This window comes from Lepidothrix coronata, unplaced genomic scaffold (assembly GCF_001604755.1).
Source record: "Lepidothrix coronata isolate B3197 unplaced genomic scaffold, Lepidothrix_coronata-1.0 Scaffold31, whole genome shotgun sequence".
NCBI classification, from domain to species: domain Eukaryota; kingdom Metazoa; phylum Chordata; class Aves; order Passeriformes; family Pipridae; genus Lepidothrix; species Lepidothrix coronata.
Genome location: NW_016690211.1, coordinates 1,451,015 through 1,478,436, shown reverse-complemented (window position 1 = coordinate 1,478,436; position 27,422 = coordinate 1,451,015). Strand labels below are relative to the sequence as shown.

Below are 27,422 nucleotides of genomic sequence, written 5' to 3'. Positions count from 1 at the left end.
ACTTTTCCAACTTATGTACTAGCAACCAGAATTACCCTAGTAAAGGATGAAATTCCTTCAATTAATCAATGTTTAAAATAGGTAACACTTTCAGGTTGATCATGTGGAGGGTATGTGTGAGACAGAGTTTTGCCTCACACTTGTAGTAGGAGAGTGTTTGAGAATAAGATTTGTGACCATGGCTGTTTCCTGGGACACCAGAGGAAATGCCTGTGTGATCTTCCTAACGGTTCTTATGGAAGTCCTACTAGTTCTTACCATGCTGAGGTGGCAGGACATGGCTGCACTATCATTCCATTTCCTTCTTGTTAAACTCAGGAGACCCACACCCGTCAAAAGCTCCCAGGTCCTCCCATTTTAGAAACATGAATTCTGCGATTGTGTCTCCCCACTGAGGAAACTCAAGAAATTTTCTTCCCTTCTTTCAGTGTTTTCTGCAGCAGTAGAAATCCAGTTTAGGTCTAGTGATATAACTATTGAAGTGTTTGTATAGCAAATATGTAAATTGTTCACAATTGTTCTAGTCAGATAAACCCTAAGGTTAACAGTGAAAAATTATATCCTATTTATTATTCCCTTAGACAGGAAAATCTGAAGAATTACTGAGTGCTCTTGGTTGCCATGGTTTCCCTCCAACATCAGACTGTGATGAACTACTGATAGAATATCTGGAGGTAGAGGACAGTGAGGATCAGCAACTCATGCCAAGCCATGACAATCCCAGTAAAAATATGAAAATGATACCCAAGGAAACAGACAGTGACTCGGGCCGAGGGAGCTGTGATAGCCCTTCCCTGCTCTCTGAGAAGTGCAGGGAGCCTCGTGCCCTTCCATCAGCACTTCAAACACAAGACGTAAGAGCTGTCCAAGAAAATAAAGGAGCAAAAAGGAGCTGGGAAACTCAGTGTATAGCCTCAGAACAGGAAGCACTCCTTTTTAACAATGAGAGTACAAAGTCATCCACATGGCCTGCAGTTCAGTTACTACCTAATAGTCAGCTTCCTATGTTTGCCTACCACAGTACTGTGGAGGCACACACGATAATACTGAATACCACAAATGTGAACATTTCACCAGTTTTGGTGGGAAATGAAGAAAAGCATCAGTCACGATATCCTGTCACTGAAGCTGTCCATGACAACATGGAAAAGCAAAGAGAGATGGAGTATTTCATAACTGAACAAACTACAGTGCAGGTCCAACAAAACAGACATAATGACAAGTCACCTTTCTTGAATCCTAAACTAATGGACTATGTAGAAGTTCATAAAGTCAGACAAGATGAGGAGCCAACAGTATTACTGAAACATAAAGATAATAATGGAAAGACTGAAAAATACACTGTTCCAGGAACCAGCAAAGAATATACCAAGGTCTCAACAGTTGTGGACCATAATATTCTAGTATTAATGCCAGATTCACGCATCCAGCACACACCTGTATCTCAAGAACCTACAATGGAAACATCACAGAACCTTCAGCAAGGTCAAGCTGAGAAAAATATGAGCTACTGCCTGACAGCTCCAAGTGACTGCAAAAGAGAGACCAGTGGGTCAGAGTATATGGACCCATCTTCCTTTATGCCCTCCTTTAAATAACCAGTTAATACAGTACATACTTATATATGTCCAGTAAAACAAAATCACATAGCGAACAGTCCTTCAAAAAAGCCTAGCCTCCAAAAGCCTAGTCTCCTGTGTGTATTGTACAGATAATAAAATAGACAGTGGGTTGAGGTAATAATCATGGAAGTAAATCATGGAGCATTAACATACATTTCTGACACAGTGAAATGAGGAAGTGGATATTGCCATGAAAAACACATAGTAAAATAATTATTCAGTTCTGCAAAGCTGTTAATTGATTAAGCCTGAGGGAGTACTGCAAGTTCAACAAAGATGAAAATTGTTACGGGTCAGTCAGCACACCATGGTGATCGGAGCAGTTCCTATGTTAGATAAATCATTGCACAGCAGTATTGTTATCTACAGTGTCTTTTCTTCTGAATGCATTCTGACATTAAGATTTCTTTGTATTTTTTTCTCAATCCTTGAGAAAAAAGGAGTTATTGTATATGACAAATCATAGATAAAAAGAATATATTCTACAAATGACAGTAAAATAACAAATTCTTCTAAGGATATTTTTGCTTTGTTTCAACGTGATAGAAAACTTTGCATCCCATTCATATCCCAGTCCAGACAAACCAAACATGAAAAAAATAGCAGGATAATATTTGATAAACTGCCTTACTGTATATAATATACAATTCTACTTTAGTATAAGCCCATATGTTTAACAATATATTTTTAAAGGCTATTTTTCTATTATCAAAAAAAGAGCAAAATAAAATATTTTTTAATTTCCCAGTGTTATTTAGCTACTTAGGAACTTTTCTGTTTCCTTCTGCTGAGACAGCAGTAACAAGTAAAGCTACAATTTCTATACAAAGCATGAAATTAAACTTTATACTAATTAAGAATATGAAGAAATTTTTAAACTATATTTCTAATATATTACAGATATATTACTATTTGAATTGTAAATTATTTCTTTCACACCTTTTTTATCACCTATAATTATATAATTAAAACAGAATCTAGGTTTTGAGAGGAAAATTTCTTTCCCTTTGAATTTATAGTCTGATGCCAACAGTGAATGGAATGGTGTTCTCCTGCATCCTTAGTCATTGCACTTTTCTCTGAGTCGGGAGGAAAAGTTTGAAGTAAGATTTTTCATGATGAATTTATGAACATGAGCCTCTAAAGTCAAAGATAAGAGGCATAAAGTCTGAGTCATAGATCTGCTGAAATAGCAATGAGAATAAGGAAAGGAGTCCATGTACTAGAGCTGGATGTATGTCCCCAGAACAGCAGTGGGAACAGTAAGGATTCATTGTATCCCATGTAAACGGAGACAAAATCAAAATTGTACTGTAGTGGCTGTGAAATTACTGTGGTCCTCCCTTCTTGAAACAAAAGTTTAATTTACTCCAGAAAAGTATGACCAAGTGATGACTGATTAAAACTGGACCAAATATTTAGCCACTCTCACTAGCTTCAGGGGAAACTGGAAACATAAGGTAAGGGAATGGTTCTGTACATGTGAAGGAAGGTGTATTTGATAAATGGACTGACTCTCTTTTGTTCTTCTCCTTCCTGAACAGTTCTACGTTTCTCTATATTTTCATGATTTTATGCACTGAACCAGCCTTCCTGCAGTATCAGGTACCTGCTGCAGAGCTAGCCAAAAGAGAATTTCAGATTTTGAAGGTCCCAGAAGGCCACATCTAATTTGACAAATCAGATTCTCACCCTTTACCTTCAATGCCGTGGAACTGCTCGAGTACAGATTAGTTGAGCTATCTAGCCTTTCCACAGGCAGGACTTAGGAATTTAACTGTTTGTTTGTGTGTCTATAAACATATGTGTTAGTATGGACTATAACATTTACTTTAGGCATCAGATTTGGAGCCTAAGTCCTCTATACAGGTAATGTACTGCTGACTTCCAGAGGCTGATCAGAGCAGTCTGGCTGCTCTGATGAAAGTGTGGGGAGATATCTTAGATTCTTAATACATTCACTTATTTAACACTTGAAGACATGAAATGGCTACTCCAGAGAGCAGCGAGACATAAAACTTTGTTCAGTTATGGTTAACAGAATAATTTTACTGTAGATATACTTTTTGTAGTAAATCTTACAAATTTCTAGAGATGCTAAAAGTACTGCAAAGAAACTATTGAGTTATCAGGAAAAACTGGAATGTTTTTCAGGACAGCAGCTTGTCTGTGTGCAAGTATATAAGCTGGTTATACACTATGTCTGACAGTGTTCAATTTACACTTCAGTTTTCTGACTGAATCTGACAGAGCTAATCCAGACCAGACACATTCTCTTTCTTTACACAGATAGTCACTTCTGTGTTGTTTCCTACACCTAATGCTGTACATAAAGACATGCTGCTACAGGCCTTCTGGGAGGCATCTAGTGATGCACAGAAGGATATAGAATCTTACCAAGCCACGACCTAAAAAGGTTCCTCATATAGTGGATTTCTTAGATTAAAGCACATGTGACTACACAGACCTACAACAGCAGCAGACTGTTGCTGTGGTATTGGTTACTTTGTACCTGAGGCAAACTGGCACAACTTTTGGCAGATTTTTTAAGAGTATGATTCATCCCATAGGCATGTGCCTCCAGTAATCCACAGAGAGAGAGAGTCAAAGAGTTTCTATGCTTTGTCATGAATTAGTACTGAACTGCAAAATAGCTGTAGCTATGGTGGTATTGATTCTATTCCACCTTTGATGATGAACATCTCAATATGCCGAATCATCGTGGCTCTCAGTGAAAAGGTAAATTCAACCAGAGTGGAAAAGGGGACATTTGCTCACTACATGAAGTTTTGAGGGATTTGCTAGTTAAATATAATATAAACAAGTATACTTCATTCTTTAAGCTGGACAAATGTGCAGATTGATTATTTTTTCCTTCGATTTGCTTATGTTTTCCAAAATACCTTGTTACTCCCAAGGGCGGAGCAACACCTTCTGGAAGAGACCTTTAACATCTGAAAGTATATGACAAAAATAATAAACTATTGTTCTGTGAAATCAGAATAACCTTCAGCTAAGTGTTTGGTCCTTTGAATGTTCAAATATTTAATTCTTTCTGTTTGTGATGATATTTTTGCTTGCAGTTCTTAAGCTTTTTATTAGGAAATAGATGAGCTTTTGCAGCAGTTGTACACAGTCAATTGGTGTAAAATTATGACACACCAGTAGGGAATAACAGGCTCTTGACACCTCCTTTGATATCCAAAGGGATGAAGTATACAACAGAATTTACCCCAGAAACAGTGATTAGCCCAATAGCTCTTGCACCATAAGTCAAATTTGTCACTTTGAATAATTATTCTAAGAGTGCGAATGATGTTTTCAATGTCAAAGCTATGCATGTGTCATTCATAGTGTTAATTACTTTGTAATAGCATAAAAGCCCTAAAAGGAAGAATAAAGACTCTTCAAAATAATTAGTTTTATAAAATTCATAAAATTGAATATATATTTTTAATTAATTACCTTTCCTTTTGACTCAGACTAATTTTATTAACTTTTTTTCAGTACTGAGAAATATGATTCATTATTGTACATTTTCTAATTAGACTTTTTTTTTAGCAAGGACATATTTGATGTACTATTTTAGTATCTCAGTGTTATATTCCAGACTTCTAAAGAAATACATGTTATTGAATTGGCACATGTGCTCACAAAGCTCACTGTCACACATAATGCAGCCTTGAAAATGGTCTTAACATCATGTAACTACAAAGATTATTTCATTAAAATGCAGTAAACTGACCTTATATAATATTAGTAAGAGGATATATGTGTTTATGGAATAAACTGTAAAACAAATATGTAATGATGATTTATGTTAAAGCAGTGAATTTTGTAGTATATCTGTCTATGTGTCTATGTTTAAATGGCTGAAAAATAGACAGTTGCTTTAAATGTCATTTAAGTATTTAAAGTGTCGTGGCAGCAGGTGTTCAAAATGAATTAGCAGAATTTTTTTGTGCTCTCTGAAGCATTGTATGTGTGGGGTTCACCTCATGAAACCTGTAAGTGTATTTCATAATTTTACAGTAACTGTAAATGATTTGAGGGTGTTGTGCAAGGAAACTGAAGTCACTTAAGCCAGTTGATAGATACCAGACATCTTCTACAAAGCCATAAAGACAAATGAAATGAAAAAAATGTCATGAGATCAGGCATCATATTCTCAAATAATTGCTACCTCAGATTTTTTTTTTCTCCCTTTAAAAGGCAGGCAAAACCATTTTGCTTTTTGTACAAAATAGTGAATCAGTCTATCAAGATTTAAAAAGACTTATTTTTAAATCCAAATTATTTTTGTTAACAAACAGCTTGTCATGGAATCGTCACTTGTTTTGCACTGGTAGTATGAGGATGGGATATTTGAGATGTGTGGCAAAATTAAATGTTTTTAATGTGAAAAAAAACCCACTGAAAATTCCATTTTGTAGGAAAAGCCATGTTTCCCAGCTTGGCAGTCAAACATCAGTCCCTTTCCTGACCTGAAAAGTTTATTGCCACTGCCCGTGTTGCCAGGTTGCTAGGACTGAGCGAGCCAAATTTCCAGAGATGCCCTCATTCTGGATCTAAGCATTTATCAATACTTGCTATTTAGAAATAACTGTTTTCAGCTGAGTTCCTAGGAAGTAAATCTTTTCTGTCTCTAAATAAGCAAAAGTGGAGACACCTACTCTCAAGTGTCTCAAACCCTCATACTAAATTCAGACTCCAGTTCCCTTGGGTGTGGAAAGATGGACTGAATTACAATTTGAACAAATTTGTGACCCTGCCTTGAAAATTATATTGAAACAAATCAGGGAATTTCTTCATCTTTCCTGTGTATACCAAGCAGGCAAATAAAGATAAGTGGATACATAAATACATAATATATGGGGATATAAAGAGCTTAATGATCATAGAAACATAGAATTGTTTAGGTTGGAAAAGACCTGTAAGGTCATAGAGCCCAAATGTTATCACAGCACTGCCAAGTCCACCGCTGAATGACGAGAACAGGGACAAGGTTGCTGTATGTGGCAGAATGGGAAAAGGAGTACAGTCACTGTAGGACAGTACATGGGCAGATGATGAAAGAAAAAAATGCATTTTGACAACTACTGAGAAGGAGGGAGAACAGAAAATGGAAGTGAAAGAATCAAATGTAAGAGTAGACAGGAAAAAATGAGAACTAGTAGAGCTGAGAGGAGTGATAAATGAGTTACTGAGGAAAAAAAAAAAAAGAGAAGAAAATACTTCTACATCAAAAGTGAGAATAAGCACAGCTACCTGATACAGTCCACAAAAGTAGTAAAGCCTTATTAAATGCTAAAGAGCTGGCAAAATGCTGAAATCAGCTACTATGGATCAGCTATTACATATGAAGGAAAAAGTCCTTCAACAACATGAGAAGTTGTCATTCACTTTCTATCAGTTACAGGGTTTCCTTCCGCATATCTGATATTGGTCCCAGGCAAACACAGTACTTGAAGAGCTAGACTCTGCATCTGAGTGCTATTGCACTTCCTACATTCCTAAGGAAAAAAGCTCCAGAGGAATAAAGTGTACCACACTGCTTTCAAAAGCAACCTTCAATTTTTCGGACAGATAAACAGATTAGGTGTATTTATCCATTTACTTTGTCCCACACATATGCCTACCATTCTTAAACATTCTTCTGTTTTTATTTATTAAAGTTAATGCAATGACCTAGAAGCTCCAAGGGAAAAAATATTTTGGGGATATTAAAAGAGTCTCTTGGCATTTCTGGGCATTGTTTCAGTTTGTACCTGGGACAATGTATCTCTTAATATTTTCCTCAATCAGAAAGTCCGTCTTGGTAATAAATCTGGAAAATTTTAGAAAATTACCAAGAGAGGCTTAAAATACATATCTTCAATTTAAGTTAAGCTTTTAAGAGACACTATTATATCTGTTGAAAGTAATGAAAAATACTCAAATTAGTTGTGTGGCCTCTTACAGTGCTGATATGCTAAAAGCTGATCTTATACTCAAGATATTGGTGTATAGAGCAGTTAGATATGAGAAAGTCCTTTTTTATATATTCCTCTTTTATTTTTTGAAGGTTTAATGTCTTTTTCTACTTTGAGATGCTGCTTGTCTTGTATCTTGTCTTTATTTAACTTTTTTTTGGATAATGCTGCTTTTGGGTCTATTTTTATGAGCTGTTGAGTACTTTCACCTCATTTTGACATCAGTAAAAATTGAAAGATTTCACTTCAGTTCCTGCAATGGTCAGTTTTAGAGACATAGCACTGAGTGGAATTTTTACAGGATGCTGGAAATCTTTGTACAAGTCACTTGTAGAAAATACTCCTTCAAGAGGATGAAAAACTATACATGTCTGGGAAGAGGCATATTTTTCTACAGGCAGAAATATAATGATGTCAGATCATATTTTATAAAATTCATAATACTGTAGACTACTCTTAATTCTCATCTTCATTCCAAAAGGAAGAGGAAACTACTGCTCAGTATAATCAGAAAGAGCTTTAGTGTTTATTTTTCATCTTGGTAAGTAATTTTTTTAATTCTGACTACCAATACCATTCACCATCTGAAATAACACAACCATCAGTTCCATATATGCATTATATTGCTCAGACATACTCAGCATTATCTCGACTTCTGAAATGTTTATATTGTGCTTTGTATACTTTATAGTCATTGTGTAAAATATAGCAATACTGAGGGCACTGGTATGAAAAAGTACAGCCCAGAAAAAATATGTTAGCACTCATTAACTAATCATATTTTTTCAAATTTTTGCCACCCTGTTAAGTGAAGGGAAAAGTTTCTGGAACTTCCTTGCCTTTAATTGTGCCAGCAGTCTCTCAAAGAAACATAAATTGCATCTTCTGAATAATACACAGAATAAACAGTGTATTTTCAGAGGTGAAAGAGATGATCCAATATTTAAAGCCAATGTGTTTCCATTTGCATAATCATTTCATTGGTAGCCTTGCAATACAAGCTAGGCATTTTCCCACTAAAATTTCAGAATTTGTATGCAATCTGGAACATCAGTGTTGTCCCAGTAGCAACAGAATGACTTTAAGCACAATTATTCTGTGAACCAAATCCAAATTTTTTGGAAATTTCTAAAATATAAGAAATTGTAAGAATTAGATTTCATATGTAATATGTACATTGGTTGGAGAATACTGGTATAAAAATAGTTGCTCAGGAATTCTTCATTGTTTCTAAGTGAATCTGAAGGAAAATGCTTTAAATGCATTTTTTAAGTTTGTAATATTGAAAATGCTGGCTTTATTAAAATCTGTTAGTGTTTTCACTTGTAAGATCAATATTGTTCTGAAGTCTGTAGCTTTCTGATGGAATTTTCAATCTTTTGTCATTGTAAGATCTTTGCAATGGTGTTTGCATTTCAATTTAATAAAAATTCTTGAATAAATTTCACAGATTCTACCTTTCATCACGATATGTAACAATTCCAGTATATAATACACAGAAAGAAAAAGGAAAAGCCAGATGTCCAACATAGTCTGTAGGATGGGATCCTGCTGACAGATGTGTTTAACCTACTTTGCTGGCACTCAGCAACTGAACCCCTTAACACAGGTGGGTCACCCACCAGGTCACAATTTTTATGCTTCTTTATGAGTCTTGTATTCATGAAAATTATCACCGAAGTTAAGGGATTTCAAGTTAGTGAAAGTAAAATTTGATTGGGAAGGGCTGAGCATTCAGGCATCCTAAGGTATGTAAGCACTGCCCTGGTTAGTAAAAGGTACAAATCTCTGATGCATTGCAACAACATCAGGCAGTTTTCCTGCAGAACTGGGGCTGCCCTCGAGGGTAGGTGTCTTCAGCCTTCTGCTTTAGGAGCAGCCAGGGTCACCAAAACCTGTGAAATACCTCTCATTGTCAACTGTGTCTAGTTACAGTGTATGCCAATTGCCATTCTAGGAAACCCATTGTTGAGCCTTAGTTCTTCTAGTATTACAAAGATGTGCTGCTTTTGGCTGGGGCAGAGTTAATTTTCTTCAGACTGCCTGGTATGAGGCTTTTGTTATTGTTAAGCTGGGCTTACACAGATCCAAGGCCTCTTCTGCTTTTTGTACTGCCATACTGGCAAGGAAGTTGGGGGTGCATGGGAGGCTGGGAGGAGACACAGCTGGGACAGGTGATTCCAACTGACAAAAGGGATATTCCATACCATATGATATCATGCTCAGTATATAAAATACTGAGTAAAGAGGGAACATTCGGAGTGAAGGAATTTGTCTTCCCAAGTAACCATTATGTGTGATGGGGCCTTGCTCTCCTGAAGATGGCTGAATACGTGCCTGCCCATGGGAAGCAGTGAATCAATTCCTTGGTTTGCTTTCCTTGTGTCTGTGGTCTTTCCTTTCCCTATTAAACCGTCTTTATCTCAACCCATGAGTTTTCTAGCTTTTACTCTTCCAATTCTCTCTCCAGTCCCACTGGTAGGGAAGCGAGTGGCTGTGTAGGGTTGGGTTGATGGTTGGGATTAAACCACCTCCATTACTGGAAGGTAATGAAGGAAGGCAGTAGAGCTTCCCATTTCTTCCGTCCTTGTAGGAGATTGTGTTAGATCTCTTTGCCCATGAAGCAGAACCAAAAAAAATAAGAAATGGGTCAGCAGTGACCATCTCACAATGTCTCTCAATTTCTCCTCATCCACCTGGCTGTATTTGACATAACAGGATCACAGAATGGGTCAGGTTGGAAGGGACCACAGTAGATCACCTGGTCCCACCTCCCTGCTCATGCTGGGCTATCCTAGAGCACATTGCACAGGATTGTGTCCAGATGGTCCTTGAATATCGCCAGTGTGGGAGACTCCCAGAGTCTTCCCTCTGGGCAGCCTGTTCCAGCACACAGTTACCCACACAGTAAAGAAGTTCTTCCTCATATTCAGGGGGAACTTTCTGTGCATCAGTTTCTGCCCACTGCCTCTTTTTCTATCTGTTGGCATCACTGATCAGAGCCTGGCTCTGTCCTCCTGACACCCTCCCTTTAGATACTTATAGATATTGATGAGGTAGGTTGTCTCAGTTGTCTCTTCTTGAGGCTAAACAGTCCCAGTTCCCTCAGCCTTTCTTCACAAGAGAGATGCTTCAGTCCCTTAATGATCTTTGTAGCTCTTTGCAGGACCTGCTGCAGGACCTCTATGTCTCCCTTGTACTGAGAAGCCCAGAACTGGACACAGCACTCCAGATGTGGCCTCTCCAGGGCTGAGCACAGGGACAGGATCATCTCCCTTGACCAGTTGGCAATGCTCTTCCTAATGCACTCCAGGATTCCATTGGCTTTCTTGGCCACAAGGGCATGCTGCTGGCTCAGGGACACCTTGTTGTCCACCAGGACCCACAGCTCCTCCATAGAGCTGCTTTCCAGGAGGTTGGTCCCCAGCCTGTGTGTTGCTCGGGGTTATTCCTCCTCAGATTCAGGATCCAGAATTTGCTCTCGTCGAACTTCAAACTGTTCCTCTCTGCCCATCTCTCCAATCTATTGAGGTCCCTCTGAAGGGGTCAGGCTTCAACCAAAAGTCAGAGTTGCATGCCAGAAAACAGCTTAGGATGATGGGAGAGCACAGGATGACACAGGAGGCACAACATGCAATCACACCAGGGGGACAGCATGGGATGCCACCAGTGATACAGCATGGAATGACACCAGAGGGAGAGCACAGGATGACACTAGAGGACAGTACAGGGTGACACCAGGGAGACAGCACAGGATGACACCAGGGCACAGCACGGGATGACACCAGGGCACAGCACGGGATGACACCAGAGGACAGCATGGGATGACACCAGGGCACAGCACAGGGTGACAGCGGGGCACAGCACAGGATGACACCGGGGCCCAGCTCGGTGCCTCCGCGGCGCTCCCGGGCACGTGTGGGGGCGGTGCCGCGGCCCGCTGAGGGCGGACATGGCGCGGCGGCCGGGGACGCTGGGCAGCGGTGAGGGACCGGCTGGGCGGGACGGGGGGACACGGCTGCCCGAGCCCTCCCTAAGCGGGGCCTTGGGGGGCCGAGGGGTCGCGTTGGGGGCGCGATGCGGCGGGTCTGTTCGCGATCCGGGACCCCGCTCCGAGCGGGTTTGCGTTCGGTGGTACAGACACCCTGCCTGGACGTGGAGGCGGGCGGGGGGAAGCCGCTTCGGTGTAGCTGCAGATCCCTTCCAAGAATTCCAAGGGCAGAACTTCCCTAACTGGTAGGATCTCAATTAATTTTTTGAGATTGAACTCTTGCTGATGATTAATTCATTAGCGCTCTAAGTGGTGGTAAGAGGATTGACAGTGTATGTAATTTATTTCAGGAAATTTTATTCTTTAGTCGTTACATCTAAATTTTTTAAAACCTTAGGCTTTTAGAAGCAAATGTGTAGCTCTGAGCAGATATTGTTCGAGGTGCAGAAAGAGACTGTTTTTAAATAACTCTTCACAGAATCACATAATCACAGAATGGGTCAGATTGCAAGGGATCACAGTGGGTCACCTGGTCCAACATCCCTGCTCAAGCAGGGTCGTCCCTGAGCACAAGGCACAGGATTGCACTGGTTCTTGAGACAGTTCTTAAATATCCCTGGTGAGTGAGACTCCAGAACCCCTCTGGGCAATCAGGTATCTCTTTGTGATACTTGCTAAATTGCACTTGCAGTTAAATGAGAGGCAGGACAGTGTGATGCTCCCAGGATTCTGGAGAGAAAATGGAAGATGGCAGTGGGAGTTGACAGAGCTCTAAGCATGCCTGGGCTGCCCTGATCAGCCTCACTCAGGGCCTCTGCCTGTATTCACTGCCCAGGAGCCCTGTTTCAACTCAGCTCTGCACTTTCAGACCCCTGCTTCAGCTGTGCCATGAGCCTTGCCTTGCCACCAGTCCAGCTCTTGTCGCTGCCTCCCAGATGGACCTTGAACTTAGGGTGTAGCCTTGTCACCACCCCTGTCTCTGGCCTCATCTGCTGCTGCTCCTGACTGAGTGCCCTGGGTGGACTCTGGACCTAATTAATTTCCACTTATGTGGGGCGTTCTCAGTGAACTCTGATTTGCTAACCTTGTTCAGATCTGTTGGGCCTGTGCCCTGCTCCCTGAGGGCACTGCCTCTGCTGCAGCCACCCTGGGCTCCTGCCTCATGTCCTTGCAGAGAATGCTTGTTCTCTCTTATGCTTCCAGATAAGAATTTGTATTAGAAACATTTTTTAAAGTTTTTTTCTGTCAAAGTAAAAGTCCATGTGAAACTGAAAACTGAATTTTAGTGGATTAGGAAAAAATTATATTTTTTTTAAATTTACATATATTTTGCCCTTACAAAGATGCTACTTATTTTTCCCCAAAGAAAGTTTCTTGGACAAAAAAACCCTCCAAAACTTGCTTTTGCTGTAGTCTGTGTGTTCTCTGAACAAGCTCATTGAGAAACTCTTTCAGATGTGCACTTTGCTAAATGTTTGATAATTCTCTTACTATTTTGTAGTTGCCTTCAGGCAGCAGAAATGGAAAAGCTCTGTCTCCACACGTGCAAAAATGCCTCCTTGTGATTTTGTACCTGAAAAATACAAAGTAAGTCATGCATACTGCACTAAATTTAAATAAAAGCCCATTACTGGGTTTGAGTGATAGGCTCATCTGCTATAAATAGTCAGTGCATTAAATATGATTATAAAATTTGCTTCTTTGAGTAAAGCTGAACTGTTACAACCAGGATATAACCTGTTTGTAACCTGTAGATGTACCTGTGTGACAAATCTGTAATTCTACATTGTTCATTTGAAAACCTGTAAGGAATACGCAGAACACCAGTCTTCCTTCCAAAGCTGAGTTTCAGAGGTTTGTAGAACCTTCTGTGTGCCAGAATTTGTTAAAATCTTAGTTCTGTGAACAACAGCTCTAGAGAGCTGTAATCTGTGTGTTCCATTACAATTCCATTAGTCTGGATCTTTAGAAAGCATGAGCAGGTACTGACTTTTCTATTCCACTCAGTCCTATCCGTATGAACGTATGCAGAAGATTCGTGAACAAAATATTGCTCCTTCACTGAGAATGTATTACAAGAAGCCATTGTTGCTGCATCAAGGGCATATGCAATGGTTGTTTGATTATGAAGGACGAAGATATCTTGATCTTTTTGCTGGAATTGTCACTGTCAGTGTTGGTCACTGTCACCCGTAAGTATGTTGCATTTTGATTTATGGTAGAAAATACAGGAAGAGATACCCATGTAGGTTTTGTTCCTCATTAATCTGTGAGCCTAAAACCAGAACATAATTTACTGAATTTCATGTATCACTTACATTAAGTTTTGACTTCTGCTATGTTTTGAAGAATTCATTAATTTGGTCTGCTTGTGCATCCACCTGGCAAATGGTGCAGCATTTGCAGAATTAATAACACATAGGTGTGTGCATGTATGAGTGTGGAATGTGTGAGGAATTGAATTCCTTTGTCTTGTGCTGCATGCAGGAAGGTAACTATGGCTACCCAGAAACAGCTTGCTCGCCTGTGGCACACCACTAATATCTACATGCACCCATCAATCCACGAGTATGCTGAAAAGCTGACTTCCCTTCTTCCAGATCCACTGAAGGTACTTTGCTTCTGACAGGAGCAGGGGCTGGTGAAGAGGGTGTCTGTTTATGTGAAATATTTCTTAAATAAATAAGAACCATGATAATTGTAGAGAGAAAACCTTTATGGGGACTACAGACTCCCAGATAAAGAGCATGATGACCCTCACGGCCTTTTCTTTAGACCTAAATGTAGACAAGCATAATATCCCAAGCTCCCATTCTGTTTGTTTTCTCCCTCCATTCATCATTATGAAGAGGCATTGCCAGCTCAAAAATTACAGAAAAAACTAAGAAGATTTTAACTATTCTTATATGCAGCCAGCCTTATTTGCTTGATCTCATGAAAAGTCACAGTGAAAAGTATTTTACAGTATTTTACGTAGTGAGCTTTACTGACATTTAAATAAATAAACCACAAAAATGTCACATTTCATATGCAGAGAAACAGTAAGAAAAATAATTTTTGTTTTCAGGTAAAATAAACTGGTGACAAAATGAAACTGGACTAGCAAAAGAGTATGAAGCTATTGCAGTTTTAAAGATTGAAGGAGGGTAAAAAAAAGTAAAATAAAATCGTCATGTTCAGTTGGACCAAAGGCATTAGTTTCTTTCCCTCAGTATTCCATTTTAGGAAAACCTATAAAGTGAAACCCACCAGTATTCTGTCTTAGGAAAATCCGTATACTGAAACTCTCTCAGATTTTTCTGTACTCTTTCTGAGCACATCAGTTTGATCTTACTTCTCATCTATACTGTAAGGGCAACAAGTTTATGGTGGTGAAGTCGCCCCCTGTGGCAGTGATAGGTTTTAGCTCATCATGTTACAAAGTGACATGGTCTGATGCCCAACAGGGTTGTGTGCTGTCTCCCACAGGTGGTTTACCTGACCAACAGTGGGTCGGAGGCCAATGATTTAGCCATGTTCATGGCAAGGCTACACACCCGTTACTTCGACATCATCTCTTTCAGGTAATGCTGATAGATCTCTGCAAAATTTCTTTGTGTGTGTGATCAGTCTCTGTGTGCCTAAATCAAGAAGTAATAGGGAACTGTTTAACTCCAGGTCTGCAAAAAAGAATGCTATAAAATTATTTTAGCTGACAAAGAGGAGTTGAAGGGGAGTTGAAGTTTTGATACAGTACGTTCAGACTAGTTTGCAGTAAAAACACAACCCACAATTTTTGCTTATATTACTTTGAAACTGGTCAGGTCTCTGTGTCCAAGGTGTGCTTTGGTGGACCTTTGTTCAGGCCCAGAGCGAGATTCAGCAATTGCCGCTCACTTCATTTCACATGCCCCTGTGGAGGTGCAAATGTACCTCTGGAACAGTGGAGTAGTGAACCTCATCAGGGAACTGCTCTGGCTGAAAGTTTAAGTGGTGAAAGGATTTTTTTGTTTTGTTCGTTTTGTTGCCTTGTTTTTCTGCCAGAGCCATGAACAACAGTTCACTGCACAAGTACACAAACAGCTCTTCTGGCTTAATGACAGAAGTGGTGCAGGGGTGAGCACCAGTACAATACAAGCACCAGTGTAAGCAGTTCTCTTTGCTGTGTATCCCAGGGAGCCTCAAATATTAAAATAGAAGGCTGTGTTATGAAGAGCTGTATTTTTCTGTTATTGTGTTTGTTAACACTGGGTACCCCCCTTGCTTGTATATTCTCATTAATGAACTTTTGATTTGTGTATAAAACTAACAGCAAACCACCATGCAGCTTAATGATTGGCAACATCTGTTGGAGAGAGCAGTGGTTTCCAAGATTAAAAGGACAGAGATGTTTGCTCTGCAGGGCTCAGGTGCTACAGCAGAACTTGCTGAGACACTATCTGAATTGCTGTTGGTTCCAATCATTGTTCTCTTCTCCTTGCAAACATTACCTCACAATTTTAACATTTGAAATTGCAGGAAACCACTGCAGTTGGGCAATCATTGATCTTCGAAAACCACAGCAAAAAATGGCAGTAGGAATCTTCTTGTTTTGAGTGCAACAATGCACATTTCCCCCCATAATTTGTAGCTCAGAAACATGCCTTCTCAGAACTAATATTGCTTCAGACTCTTCTTGGAAATGAATAATGTTCATCTGCTTTGTTTGAACAGAGGAGCCTACCACGGAGCCAGCCCTTACACACTGGGTTTGACATCTCTTGGTCCCTATAAGCATGGTGTTGCCAATGGCTTTGGCTGTACAACAGTGAGATAGATTTATTTATTTATTTGTTTGTTTATTTATTTATTTATAATAATCTGGGTAGCTAACAGTATATTTGAATATTTCAACAATTAGTATGTTTTCTGCCCTCAAGTGCTTTATGGTCACTGACTAAACTGCACTGTAGCTGTTTCTGCTGTGTAAGTTCAACAGGGACCAGAGTCCCCATTTCTTCTCTGTGTAGTTACTTAGGCTAATTTGGATTTGGGACAGCCATAACATAAGGGGTCATGATTTGCAGTTTCATGCTTGGTGCTTGAATGGAAGTGTAGGTAAGGAGCAAAATAATAATCCTCAGAACACCTTTTCTCGAGTTTGTTTTGGCAGTTTTGTGCAAAGCTGCTTTCAGATTGTCTGAAGCAGATCCTTCCTTGTAATGAAAAGAAACCCTATTTCAGCAAGACAGGAGACATATCTGTTAAGTAGATCCTTTGGGGTTAAATGGCAATGCTTTATCTCCCTACCCTTGAGCAGATGGGAGTAACCTGGCACTGCAGCTCCAGTCTGTACTGGTGATAGCTCAGCCACAGCACTGACTATAGGAAGGCTCATTTATAGCAGCTTCCCAACCTGTCTCAGTGAGTTGCCTCAAGTCATGTGGTATTTCATCAGCAGCAAGGATTAAAAAGCTGGAGTTCACTGTGCTAGGTCTGCCTGCCTACCTCTATTTTGCATATTTTTTTTGTACTTCAAGATTATCGAAATACTGCCAGCAACTCTTAAAATGTTGGCATTAATCTTAGATAACCACTAGGCTGACTAAGTTAAAGAACAAAACAATGAAAAAAAATCAATTGAGTGACTGTTGCTGGAATAAACTTGTTTGTTCCAAAACTGTTCCTTTTCTACGAATTTGTGAGGGGGAAGTTTGGAGTTATTCCCAACTCTTCTTTGTTTTGTCATTAGTCATTAGATCAAAAGACCTCTTAGAAAGGTGTCATCAAAGCTGTAGCTATTTCTTTTATGCTTGACAGACAATGTTGCCAGATGTTTTTCGTGGTCCATGGGGAGGCAGCTTTTGTAGAGATTCTCCAGTGCAAACAGTTCGAAAATGCAGCTGTCCTGAAGGTTGGTCAATGACAAAAAGCTTTTGGCTTTTAGATCAGAGAATATTAGAGAGCTGTGAAAATAGGTTCTAGTTACCTTCTCAAGAAAAGTAGATGTCTGATTAGGATTTGCAAGGATAACCAAAGAAAATATTGCAGAGAATCTTAGGACCCTACTTCTCAATGAGAAAAATTTGAGGCAGGTGATGCCTCATTGTCAGATTTCTTCTTGAAATCCCAGCCTTTGTTTCCAGTATTTGTCGTGATCAATTCTGGAAGTTGTGCAACTCAGTTTAACACATCTGGAAGAACAGAAGTGTTGATGGTGTTTTCTGAAGTTTTCACAGCTTTCCAGCTTTTGGAATAAGGGAAATACTAGGGACAACCTGAAGCCAGTGATAGGCAAAAGTCTTATATGGGACAAAACATCCCATAAACAACACAATGTGAAAGCTCCTCTACTGCTCTGCTGTTAACAACAATTACAATAATTTTTATCCACTTTTTCAGAAAGCATTCTTTAATATTTTAATTCACATGCATATGTAGGAGAATGTTTTCTTTTTAGTTCTACCCTCCCTAGTGAATGGGAGCATTGCTTATACTAATTATTCTGTTCTTTATTTCAGTGTAGACTGATATGCAGCTGTGTTCTCCAGAATCCTTGTACCTGCACTAACCTAAGGACACTTTGTGTCTTATAATGATGTGTATTAACCTCTGAGAAAATATCTGCTTATACCTTCTGCTGCTGGAGGTGATACTGACCTGTATAATGAGTCTTATTGTCTGTCAGCTTTGCTTTGCTGTTTTGGAACTGGCATTTCTGAGAGTATACATGGTTTAAAAGAAAAGAAGGGACACTCTCCTTTAATGTTTAGCCTTTTACAGTGTATTTGAGAGGTGATACTTACCATGTAGTCAGAAAATACTTGTCGCTTAGATGTGTAATTTCACGTTTTGAAGCTAGTTTTGTATCGTATTAAATAAATTCCCTTTAAACTGTTTTCCCTGTAAACAGGTGTATGTCATGCAAAAGACCAGTACATTGAACAGTTCAAAGATACTCTGAACACCTCAGTGCCTAAGACAGTAGCTGGATTTATTGCTGAACCAATTCAAGTAGGTAGTTTGCCATTTCTCAGTTGTGATAGCACGAATGATGTGAAATACTCAAATCATATATTCTTCAGCTACATCATGAACATAGTCTTTTGCTGATTTTTATTATAATTTTTTAACGCCTTAAACCCCTGAAATGTTTGAAAGATTGGATGCACTGCCTTAAAATTTCAGCTTTTGTCACTGATTTCAGTGGAGCTGGAATTTTGCTCATGGAGCTGTACACAGAATCATGATTAAACATACACATTTTTTCTCCATTTAAATAGTGAGTATGATGCATGCTATTGTTTCATTTCTAATACCTTCTTCCAATTTTCATACTGCTTTTCTCTCTACTGTTTCTGTAAACTTTAACTGAAACACCTTCCACATCTTCCCAGTCATGTTGTCCACTATATTTTTAACAGCTTTCCAGCAAGTGATGGCCACAGGATTTGTTCTCTTAGTGTTTCACCTTATGTTCAGAATAGGTGATTCAGAATAGTGTGATTCTTCAGTAGGAAAAGTGAAGAATTTATCTCAGGCAAGAAAAAAAAAGTGTGAGAATTGTGACCTCAAAGAAAATTGAAACAGTTCTCTGGTTTTGCTTTACAGTTCAGGTGTAGTATGGAATTGGATTTCTGATCCAAATGAAAACTGTCAAGGTAAAAAGAAATTGAGGAAACAATATTCTAAACAAATTAACCAAAGAAGGAATGTGAATTCTCTGCTCAACTTTGTCATTGAACACAGTTTCTGAGTCTCGCTGTGTTTAGGTTTTCAAAGTCCTTGTTTTGGCAGTTTAGTGTTACTTGACTGGGCCTTAGAGTGACCCAGTTCATGGTGTGGCCTCACAAACATATATACCAGCACAACTAAGGAACAGCAGACAGCACTGTGGAATGGGAATGAATGACCTGAGCAGAAGCTTTCTGAAGCAGTTTCATTGCGGAAGCCAGAAGCTTGAGACAAGTCTTGCTATTACCTGAGGGCTCCAACGTTTTTTTCTTAAGTGGAATTCCTGTTTCCTTTTTTGTTCCTGGAGACATTGTCTTTTTCTCTTGCCAGGGTGTTAATGGAGCTGTTCAGTACCCAAGAAATTTCTTAAAAGAAGCTTATCAACTGATACGGGAAAGAGGGGGCATTTGTATCGCAGATGAAGTGAGTTGGGTTTTTTTACATAAGAGCTCTAGAATTTGGGCTACCTCTGAAAGTTGTCACAGAAAGATCCAAATTAAATGCTATGCACTTCATAGTTTAATATGGTACATTTTTCTAGGTATAGGAGCCTGCCAATTTTTACTGCCTTTGTTCTGATTTTAGGCAAAGGTAATGTTTGTAGCAAGACTTCAATCCTTACCTTTTGGGAGCAGTAAATATGCACAAATATGCAGGTAGTAAATGTCAGTTTTGATGTGAGGTTTGTCACAATATCCGTTCCTCCTATGAGTGTTGTTAATGTAACAAAATATAGAAGAGAGTTGATTTCTGTACCTCTGCAAGTACATTGTAGAAATAGAATTTCCTTAGCTAAAACTATTTTGAAATAGTATCAAATGCTTTGAAGTGACTGTGATATATACCTCAAGCATTGCAGTGGCAGAAATCAGCAGTCTTGCAGTTGCTTTTAAATGTCACAAGCATCTGCATTTCCTCACCATTTTGACATGGAATCTGCATCTTATTTGTGCATCTCACCAGGCCTAAGACATGATGACGTGTTATCACATGAAAGAAAAACCCAATTACAATAAATAGTATTTTGTGCAGAGCCATCTGAATAAGTTGACTCCAAATGTAGTTGCAGTTTAATGCAAATCAGTATGTATTGTAGAGTGTGATGGGGATTTTCTCTGAATTTTTCTTTTGAAAGGTACAGACAGGATTTGGACGGACAGGTAGCCATTTCTGGGGATTCCAAACACATGATGTAGTCCCTGACATAGTTACTTTGGCAAAAGGAATTGGTAATGGCTTCCCAATGGCAGCTGTTGTTACAACCAAAGGTATGTTTTCTGTTCCGCTACGATTTAAAAAAGAGTAATTACAAAATATACTGCACAATAGTTATTTACTGAGAGATGTGAGTTCAAAAAGCTGAGTTTTATTAATAATCTTTGTCTCATCTATCTTTTGACGAATGAATTGGATTCTCATTACTCATTTGTTTTACCAAGTGTTGTGCTATATTAGTGCAAAGCTGTATTTAAATGGGGTTATTTGTAAAACTGAAGGAGGAATGACCTCATGAGTCATGTACAGAGCTGGTAACAGAGCCTGGAAATCCTTACAGAATTCAACATTTTACTAATCAATGTTAGCCAGCATGTTAGCCAGCTGCTTGAGTCATACAAATGGATGGCTGAATCTAGTGAAGAAAGTTTGTAGATCTCAGATGACAGCATATGTTGGAGGTGTGACTTTTTAAAAAAAGTTTTGTTTTGGCATTTGCTAGACACTATAGTTTTTGGAAATAGTCATATTTTGCACAGACTGCTTCCAGGAAATCTTACTGCATTGTCTCCAGTAGAATCAGGGCTGAACCACTCAGCAAATGTAACTTAAAAATTAAAGCAGGTGAGTACAGTTACCAAACAAGGCAGAGGAAGCCAGCAAGATGACCAGAGGGCTGGAGCACCTCTCCTGTGAGGAAAAGCTGGGAGATTGTTTGTTCAGCCTGGAGAAGACAAGGCTTTGGCGTGACCTAATTGCAGCCTTCTGGTACAAGAAAGCTGTGAAGGGACTTTTTACAAAAGCATGTAATGACAGGAGAAGGGGGAATGGCTTCAAACTGAAAGAGAGTAGGTTTAAACTAGATATTAGAAAAAATTCTTTACTGTGAGGGTGGTGAGTCACAAGAACAGGTTGCCCAGAGAAGCTGTGGATGCCACATCTGAAGTGTTGAAGGCCAGGCTGGATGGGGCTCTGAGCAACCTGGTCTAGTGGAAGGTGTAACTGCCCAGGGCAGGGGGCTTTCAGGTCCCTTTCAACTCAAACCATTCTATGATTCTATGATTCTATGAACTGAAAGAGTAATCAGTGTTGTCCTTTTTTCTTCTAGAGATTGCAGATTCCTTGGCTCAAAACCTTCACTTTAATACATTTGGAGGAAGCCCTTTGGCCTGCGTAGTTGGAGCTGCAGTTCTTGATGTAGGGAGAATATTATATAAATTTATATACACCACAATTCCATTTGTATCAAAAAATAGAAAATGTTTACATGTGTGAAGTTCTATGTGGGCAGTTTTTTAAATAACTGTATAAAGTGCATAAACATAGGCATGTATTATGCACACATGGCCAATGTGCTCTATGCATAGTAAAAATTCTGATTAGTTTAATTGCAAAAATTTTCAAATCTCTAGCAAGAATAGGAGCCCTCTAATTATGTTTTCAGAACCATCTTTATCTCCCTGAGGCTCTTCACTTCGTTAATAAAAATGTAAGAAAGTACTTTCTCAAACACATTAGCTAACTATTTCATAGGACTACACAAATCCTCAGCTAAAGCAGATCTATTTTCTAGCACACATGCTTAACAAAATTGTTTCAACTCAACAGTTTTTACCTTATGCCTAAAAAACCTTAATGGTCAGACAGTTAAAAATACTTAAGGTCAGAATTCCTTCTGGAAAAAAAATCTCTCATGAAAAAGACAACAGAAAAATTTCATTTATTATCCAGTAGAAAATCAGTCAGTGGGTTTAATTTGTCTTGATCATATACAGACCATTCATTCCTGAATTTCACTTGATTACAGTTCCAGATTACAGTTACACTTCCTACTCATGTTACTTTCCTGAGTGTTTTTTGGGGGGTTAAGCTATTTTATAAGAAGGATGATCATATAACTAAAAACGTTTTGAAAAAACAGTTCACAAACAAGAAAGAATCAGTATTTTAGATTCTTTTGACTCTGAAATAACTTGGAGCCTGTCTCTGAAATAATTCTATGCAGATTGTCAAACTCAGGAAGAATAAAATGGAGTTGAAAGAAAAGAAAAAGAAGAAGAAAAGGAGAAACAACCACTTTATCTTCTGCAATTATATTGGGAGGGGAGGAGTGTTTATGTGATTTTTCTTAATGCAGATATTATGTTCATAAATAGTTTCTGTGTTGCTGCCAACATGTGCCTGCACATCAGAACTTTGACTAATGAGGGCAAAGTAAGGAACAAAGAAAAGATTGTGATTAAAAGGCAAGAGTGGATGAATATAATTGAAACACTGAAGTTGTTCCCTAAAAGGCTGCCTAGTACACACAGATAGGTCTTGTCTAATATATTCTTCTCATGATACTGAGAAAGAATTAAAATATTTCGGTGAGATGTTGAAAATAATCCTTCTGGTCAGGTATTTTCCAGTTATGAGTACATGTGAGCAAGAATTACCGGATTAAACATAAATAATAAGTTAAATGTGAGAAATGCCACAGAAACATCAAAATACTATGTTCAATTGTATTCTGATGCCATCAGGGGCTTGTAAGAGAAGGAAACTGTAAGCACTGCAGTAATGAAGGAACATAGTCTACAATGAAGTGAGATAAATACAGTTGTCAAGCTCAATGGGATTAACAGAATGTATTGGAAGCTTTTCCTGCAACACTGTCATGGTACATTATTTTAACCAGGCTATTGAAGAAGACGGTCTACAAAAGAACAGTGAGGATGTGGGAACATACATGCTGCTGGAGTTAGCTAAACTACGGGATAAATTCAAGATTGTTGGAGATGTTCGTGGCAAGGGACTTATGATTGGAGTAGAAATGGTGACAGATAAGGTTAGTGTCTTACTTTATTCCTTTCAGTTTACAGTGCTATTGGAAGTTTTATCACGTTTTATTTCAGTTGAAATCTGTGCTGGTTTAAGAGTTAACCAGCAGGGGTAATGAACCCAACTCAAAGGAGAGATTATAAAATCAGAATAACAATTTATTAAAATAATACAGTAAGTACAATCATACAAACAAACAATTGGTCTTAACCCACAAAACCCAAATGTATAACCCAGTACCTTGGGGGCATGAGCAAAGTGCTGTTCCCTGGGCCCCGCTTGAGTCCAAAGTAAAGGGAGAGGGGAAAAACCTGCTGGTGGGAGAGCTGTTGCAGTCTGGTCAGAAGCGGTGATTGCAGTCCAGCTGAGGTTGAGAGCGATGAGCTGCAGTCTTCCTTCTGGATCCCACGAGTGGTTGAAAAGTTCTGAAAACTCCAGGTTTATATATTCTCCAGTTCAGGCAGGAATGGTCAGTTCTTTCCCTCAGGGAGTTCCATAAAAGGTAAGAGCATCCTCCTATCTCACAGGCCTCTTAACACCTAGTCTATAGCCTGAGGAGTCAGGCTCTTATGGGCAGAGGTGCTAATAGTCTATTGACAACAGTTTCTGGGAAATGGCATGGAAGGCTATAGAATACACAGTTTTGGGTTACACCCATACCATGATGAACTCAGCTGTCCTAACTAGGACAAAATCATAGGAATATTTTCTGTTAAAAAGCAGCCAGCGAAGTGAGAAAACATGGCTCTGGCTAAAAATGAGCCAGAACCTTCCATCATTCCACCATTTCACAAGCTTTGAGTAAACACTGACATGTACCTTAATTGCATAAACTCATCAAAGCAGATGAGTTATGCTAACATTTTCAGCTAGAGTTGAGAGTGGGATTTATTGAAGAGACCTGAATAGACATCTTGTCCATAGAACTAATTTAGAATATCTAAGTGAAGTTTAATATTCGCTTTCCTTAGGACAGTCGCTGCCCTCTTCCAGCTGAAGAAGTTGATCAGATCTGGGAGGACTGTAAAGACATGGGGGTTCTGATCGGCAGAGGAGGGCTCTACAGTCAGGTATTGAACCTCTGGTTATAAATAAAGCTTATTTTCTGTCCTCATGAACTACATCTGAGATTCCCACAAGTTAAATTAGCTTCAGTTTAGTAAATAAACTAGAAAAAGTATACTCTTAGGAAGTATCTCTGTTTAATGTTGTGTATTTTTAAATTGGGAAGGAGTTATTTGAATCTTTTCAAGTATGCTGGACTAGCTCAAAGCCTTGGAGTTCTCCTTTAGAAGGACAACTTCCCCTAGAATATCAAGGTACTACAGTACCAAAGTCTATGTAAATTAGAGAAAGTCAGCAATATGCAGGCCCGCTAAGTCTTTGCTATAGCTTAGGTTATCACCTGACTTGTCAGTACAAAATAAGGCTGGTTTTGCTAGTTCTTTCAGTCTGGGGAGCTGGTAACATTCTATTTGTAATTTAAAAAATATAAATTGCTGATGGCAAGTTCAGCAGTGCAATGCAGAAGTGAGAATTGCATGTGAATGGGCATCAGCCCAACCAGTTGAGGATGCTGTACCTCAGGGCTGGTTGGGTCAGTGCAGCCCTCTGACACAGGGGAAGCAGCTTCCCTGTGAGATAGGTGGAGGGTGGCTAAAATAAATTAGACACTGCATCTGTCTCCTCATCAGTTCTTCCCCAAGTCAAGAGCAGAACATGGGTAATACACTGCAGCTCAGTGTAGTAAAGTCTGATTCTGTCTGATGAGAGGGCTGTCTGTCTGTGTTTGCTTCAGTAAGGGCTGTGAGTGGGAAAAGGCCATTATTCCACTTCTGCTGTATTAAGTCCTGTGATATGCTGACAGAAAAATTTAAACTGGAAGTTTAAGATTCTTATGGAAGTTAAATACTCTTGGAAACATAGATCAAACACTTGGATTTAAGAGCCTATGTTCTTGCCAAGTTTAGCTGTACATATATCCCTTCCTGATCAACATGCCTTCCAGCTATAGCACCCTAACTAAAGGATGGTATTTAGTGATTCATTCATAAAGCATTCTCTTAAAAGCCTTTAAAAAAAGCCTATAATAAACCACCAAATCAGCTGACACAATGCAAGAGGCTGGCACTCTCAGCAGATACCACTTTTCCCTACAGCAAAGCTGCCAGTTAGGAAAACACATCTGTCTCTGTTCTTTCTTAAAACAAACCCACCTGAGATTTTACGCTAGTTCTGTCTGCAGTAACAGAGCTGCAGACATGACCTACTCTACTCAGGTCTTTTGTGGAGGCAGTCAGGTTATCAAGAGGAGAGTCATGAGTCAGATGCAATTAAATGCAGTCAAGTCCAAAATTCAGCCCCACTTCAGAGTGCACTTATCATAAACTTCAGTCCCTGCTATGCTGTTCTCCTGTATTATTTTTCCACAGTTTTTTAGGGCAGAATGGGTGTGCTGACCTAGATGGGCTGCTTGAAACTGTATTCTTTCCATACCATTTTTAGGATTTCTTTTTCTTTTTTTCTCTCTCCTCAGACATTTAGAATTAAGCCTCCTATGTGCATTACTAAAAAGGATGTCGACTTTGCTGTGGAAGTATTCCGTACTGCTTTACAGAGACACATGGAAAGAGCAGCTGCAAAATAGACTTGATTTGTTTCCTTGGTAGGATGCACACACAACCCCCGATACTTGTGACCCAGACTGGGAACTAATCTACAATGGAAAAGAAAATCATAGTCTAACAATTAAATACTTGTTCAGTATCACAAGAGCATTCTGACAGATCCAGTGTTTAATAAAGAATATGCTCTAATCTGTTTTGTAAACGCACAGTTCAGTTCTACAGTGGAGGTTTATATTAGCTACACACCTATTTTGGCTTTATCCAAAAATCCTGACTGGATTAACTGAGTGTCAGATGAAGACACAGACATATATGCTTCTTTCATCTGTGAAAGTCACATCAAAATTGGTAATTTTAGAGTGACAGAAAGAGTCCCTCCAGTGACTCCAGTCTCCAGCAGTCTCAGTCTGTTAGATTTCACTTACATAAGCACAATCTCTGGCTGAGAATCACCCTAAGCAAAAGGTAACTGGAAGTTTCAGAGTTAAAACTATGTACCCTGACTACAAGGATACGCTGTAATTAGAGCACTACTAAAAGTTTGCACAAAGCCGAAATGTTTCTAATTACAGAAATTATTTTTATCATGGGGATTAGAATCCAGTCATCACCTTCTCCAAAATATGCTTTTCTGTTCCTCCTGCTGCTTTTGGGATTGCACAGCACACCCATTAATCATTTAGCAAAGGTGCAAACTCTGGCTGGTGAAATAAAATGTTGTTTCTTTCTTACATAGTCACTGTTTTTAATGTTTTAGTTTACTGCTTACTTCAGTTTCCAATTAAAAAAACAAACAGGTGTTGTGGATAGTCAGCAAGAACCAGGCATTTATAGTTTCACTTTAATTCAAATTTTAACATTTGAATAATTCCTTGACCCAATAAAGTACCATGTCAACTTGGGGGGAAGAGTATTCTTGAGGAGTCTGCTTTTTGTGATAAACTGAACCTTTAGAGGAACTTAAGTAACACAGTATCAGTGCCTCTGGGAATCTCCTTCTACAGGTTTCCTAAACAATATCCTACAGCCCTTGTGGGGAGCACTACCTTCTTCAACTGTGTTGGCAACTCCTGTGTACAATCCGATTCCACTCCAAAATCAGATGTTTGTTATCCCACCATTTTTTCAAGTGCTACTCAAATTCAGGTAGATTAAGCAAACACAAGTGCCATGTTTTTTCATTAGAAATCAGAACAAATTTATTTATTAATGCCACTCATTTTTTTCTCCCTCACTTATTCCAATCAGACTCTTCCAACTAGACCTTTTTTCCAATGCCTGGCATGGAGGTAGACGTACAAAACAAATAGCAATTGTCAAAACTGATTAAACAGCTTTGTCATCTTACTCTTTCCCTTCTGTCTGCTGCTTAATGTAATAAGTAATTTAAGGATGGCAGAAAAAAAGCCTGGGTTTCTCCATGTCTTGGTTACATTTCATCTTTGATAGAGGATCAGAGAACTACAGGCCCTGCTACGGG

General features: G+C 39.0%; 2 protein-coding genes across 14 annotated transcripts in view; both read left to right on the top strand.

Moving 5' to 3' along the window:
- Positions 1-9,036, top strand: part of PRLR (prolactin receptor) — a 155,362-nt gene extending 146,326 nt beyond the window's left edge. For 8 of the 11 annotated variants that reach the window (XM_017811157.1, XM_017811162.1, XM_017811160.1 and 5 more), the window contains one exon: positions 582-1,621. In XM_017811157.1, coding sequence (XP_017666646.1) covers positions 582-1,598 — 1,017 coding nt within the window. In that variant the 3' untranslated portion in view covers positions 1,599-1,621. Of the gene's footprint in view, positions 1-581 lie in introns of all 11 variants that reach the window. The other 3 variants (XM_017811165.1, XM_017811166.1, XM_017811159.1) reach the window with 2 other exon arrangements.
- A 2,482-nt stretch (positions 9,037-11,518) lies between these two features.
- Positions 11,519-26,675, top strand: AGXT2 (alanine--glyoxylate aminotransferase 2). Of its 3 annotated transcripts, none has more exons than XM_017811279.1 (14): positions 11,519-11,577; positions 13,087-13,172; positions 13,593-13,777; positions 14,073-14,196; positions 15,054-15,148; positions 16,278-16,371; positions 17,364-17,457; positions 18,457-18,557; positions 19,608-19,700; positions 20,413-20,545; positions 21,601-21,689; positions 23,173-23,322; positions 24,287-24,385; positions 25,852-26,675. In XM_017811279.1, the coding sequence occupies exons 1-14, from the start codon at positions 11,547-11,549 to the stop codon at positions 25,960-25,962; spliced, it is 1,485 nt and encodes a 494-aa protein (XP_017666768.1). In that variant the 5' UTR covers positions 11,519-11,546; the 3' UTR covers positions 25,963-26,675. The 3 variants fall into 3 exon arrangements, with proteins under 3 accessions (XP_017666768.1, XP_017666770.1, XP_017666769.1); XM_017811281.1 differs by lacking the exon at positions 11,519-11,577 and adding an exon at positions 11,712-11,830; XM_017811280.1 differs by lacking the exon at positions 11,519-11,577 and adding an exon at positions 12,064-12,204.
- The last annotated feature ends 747 nt before the right edge of the window (positions 26,676-27,422 follow it).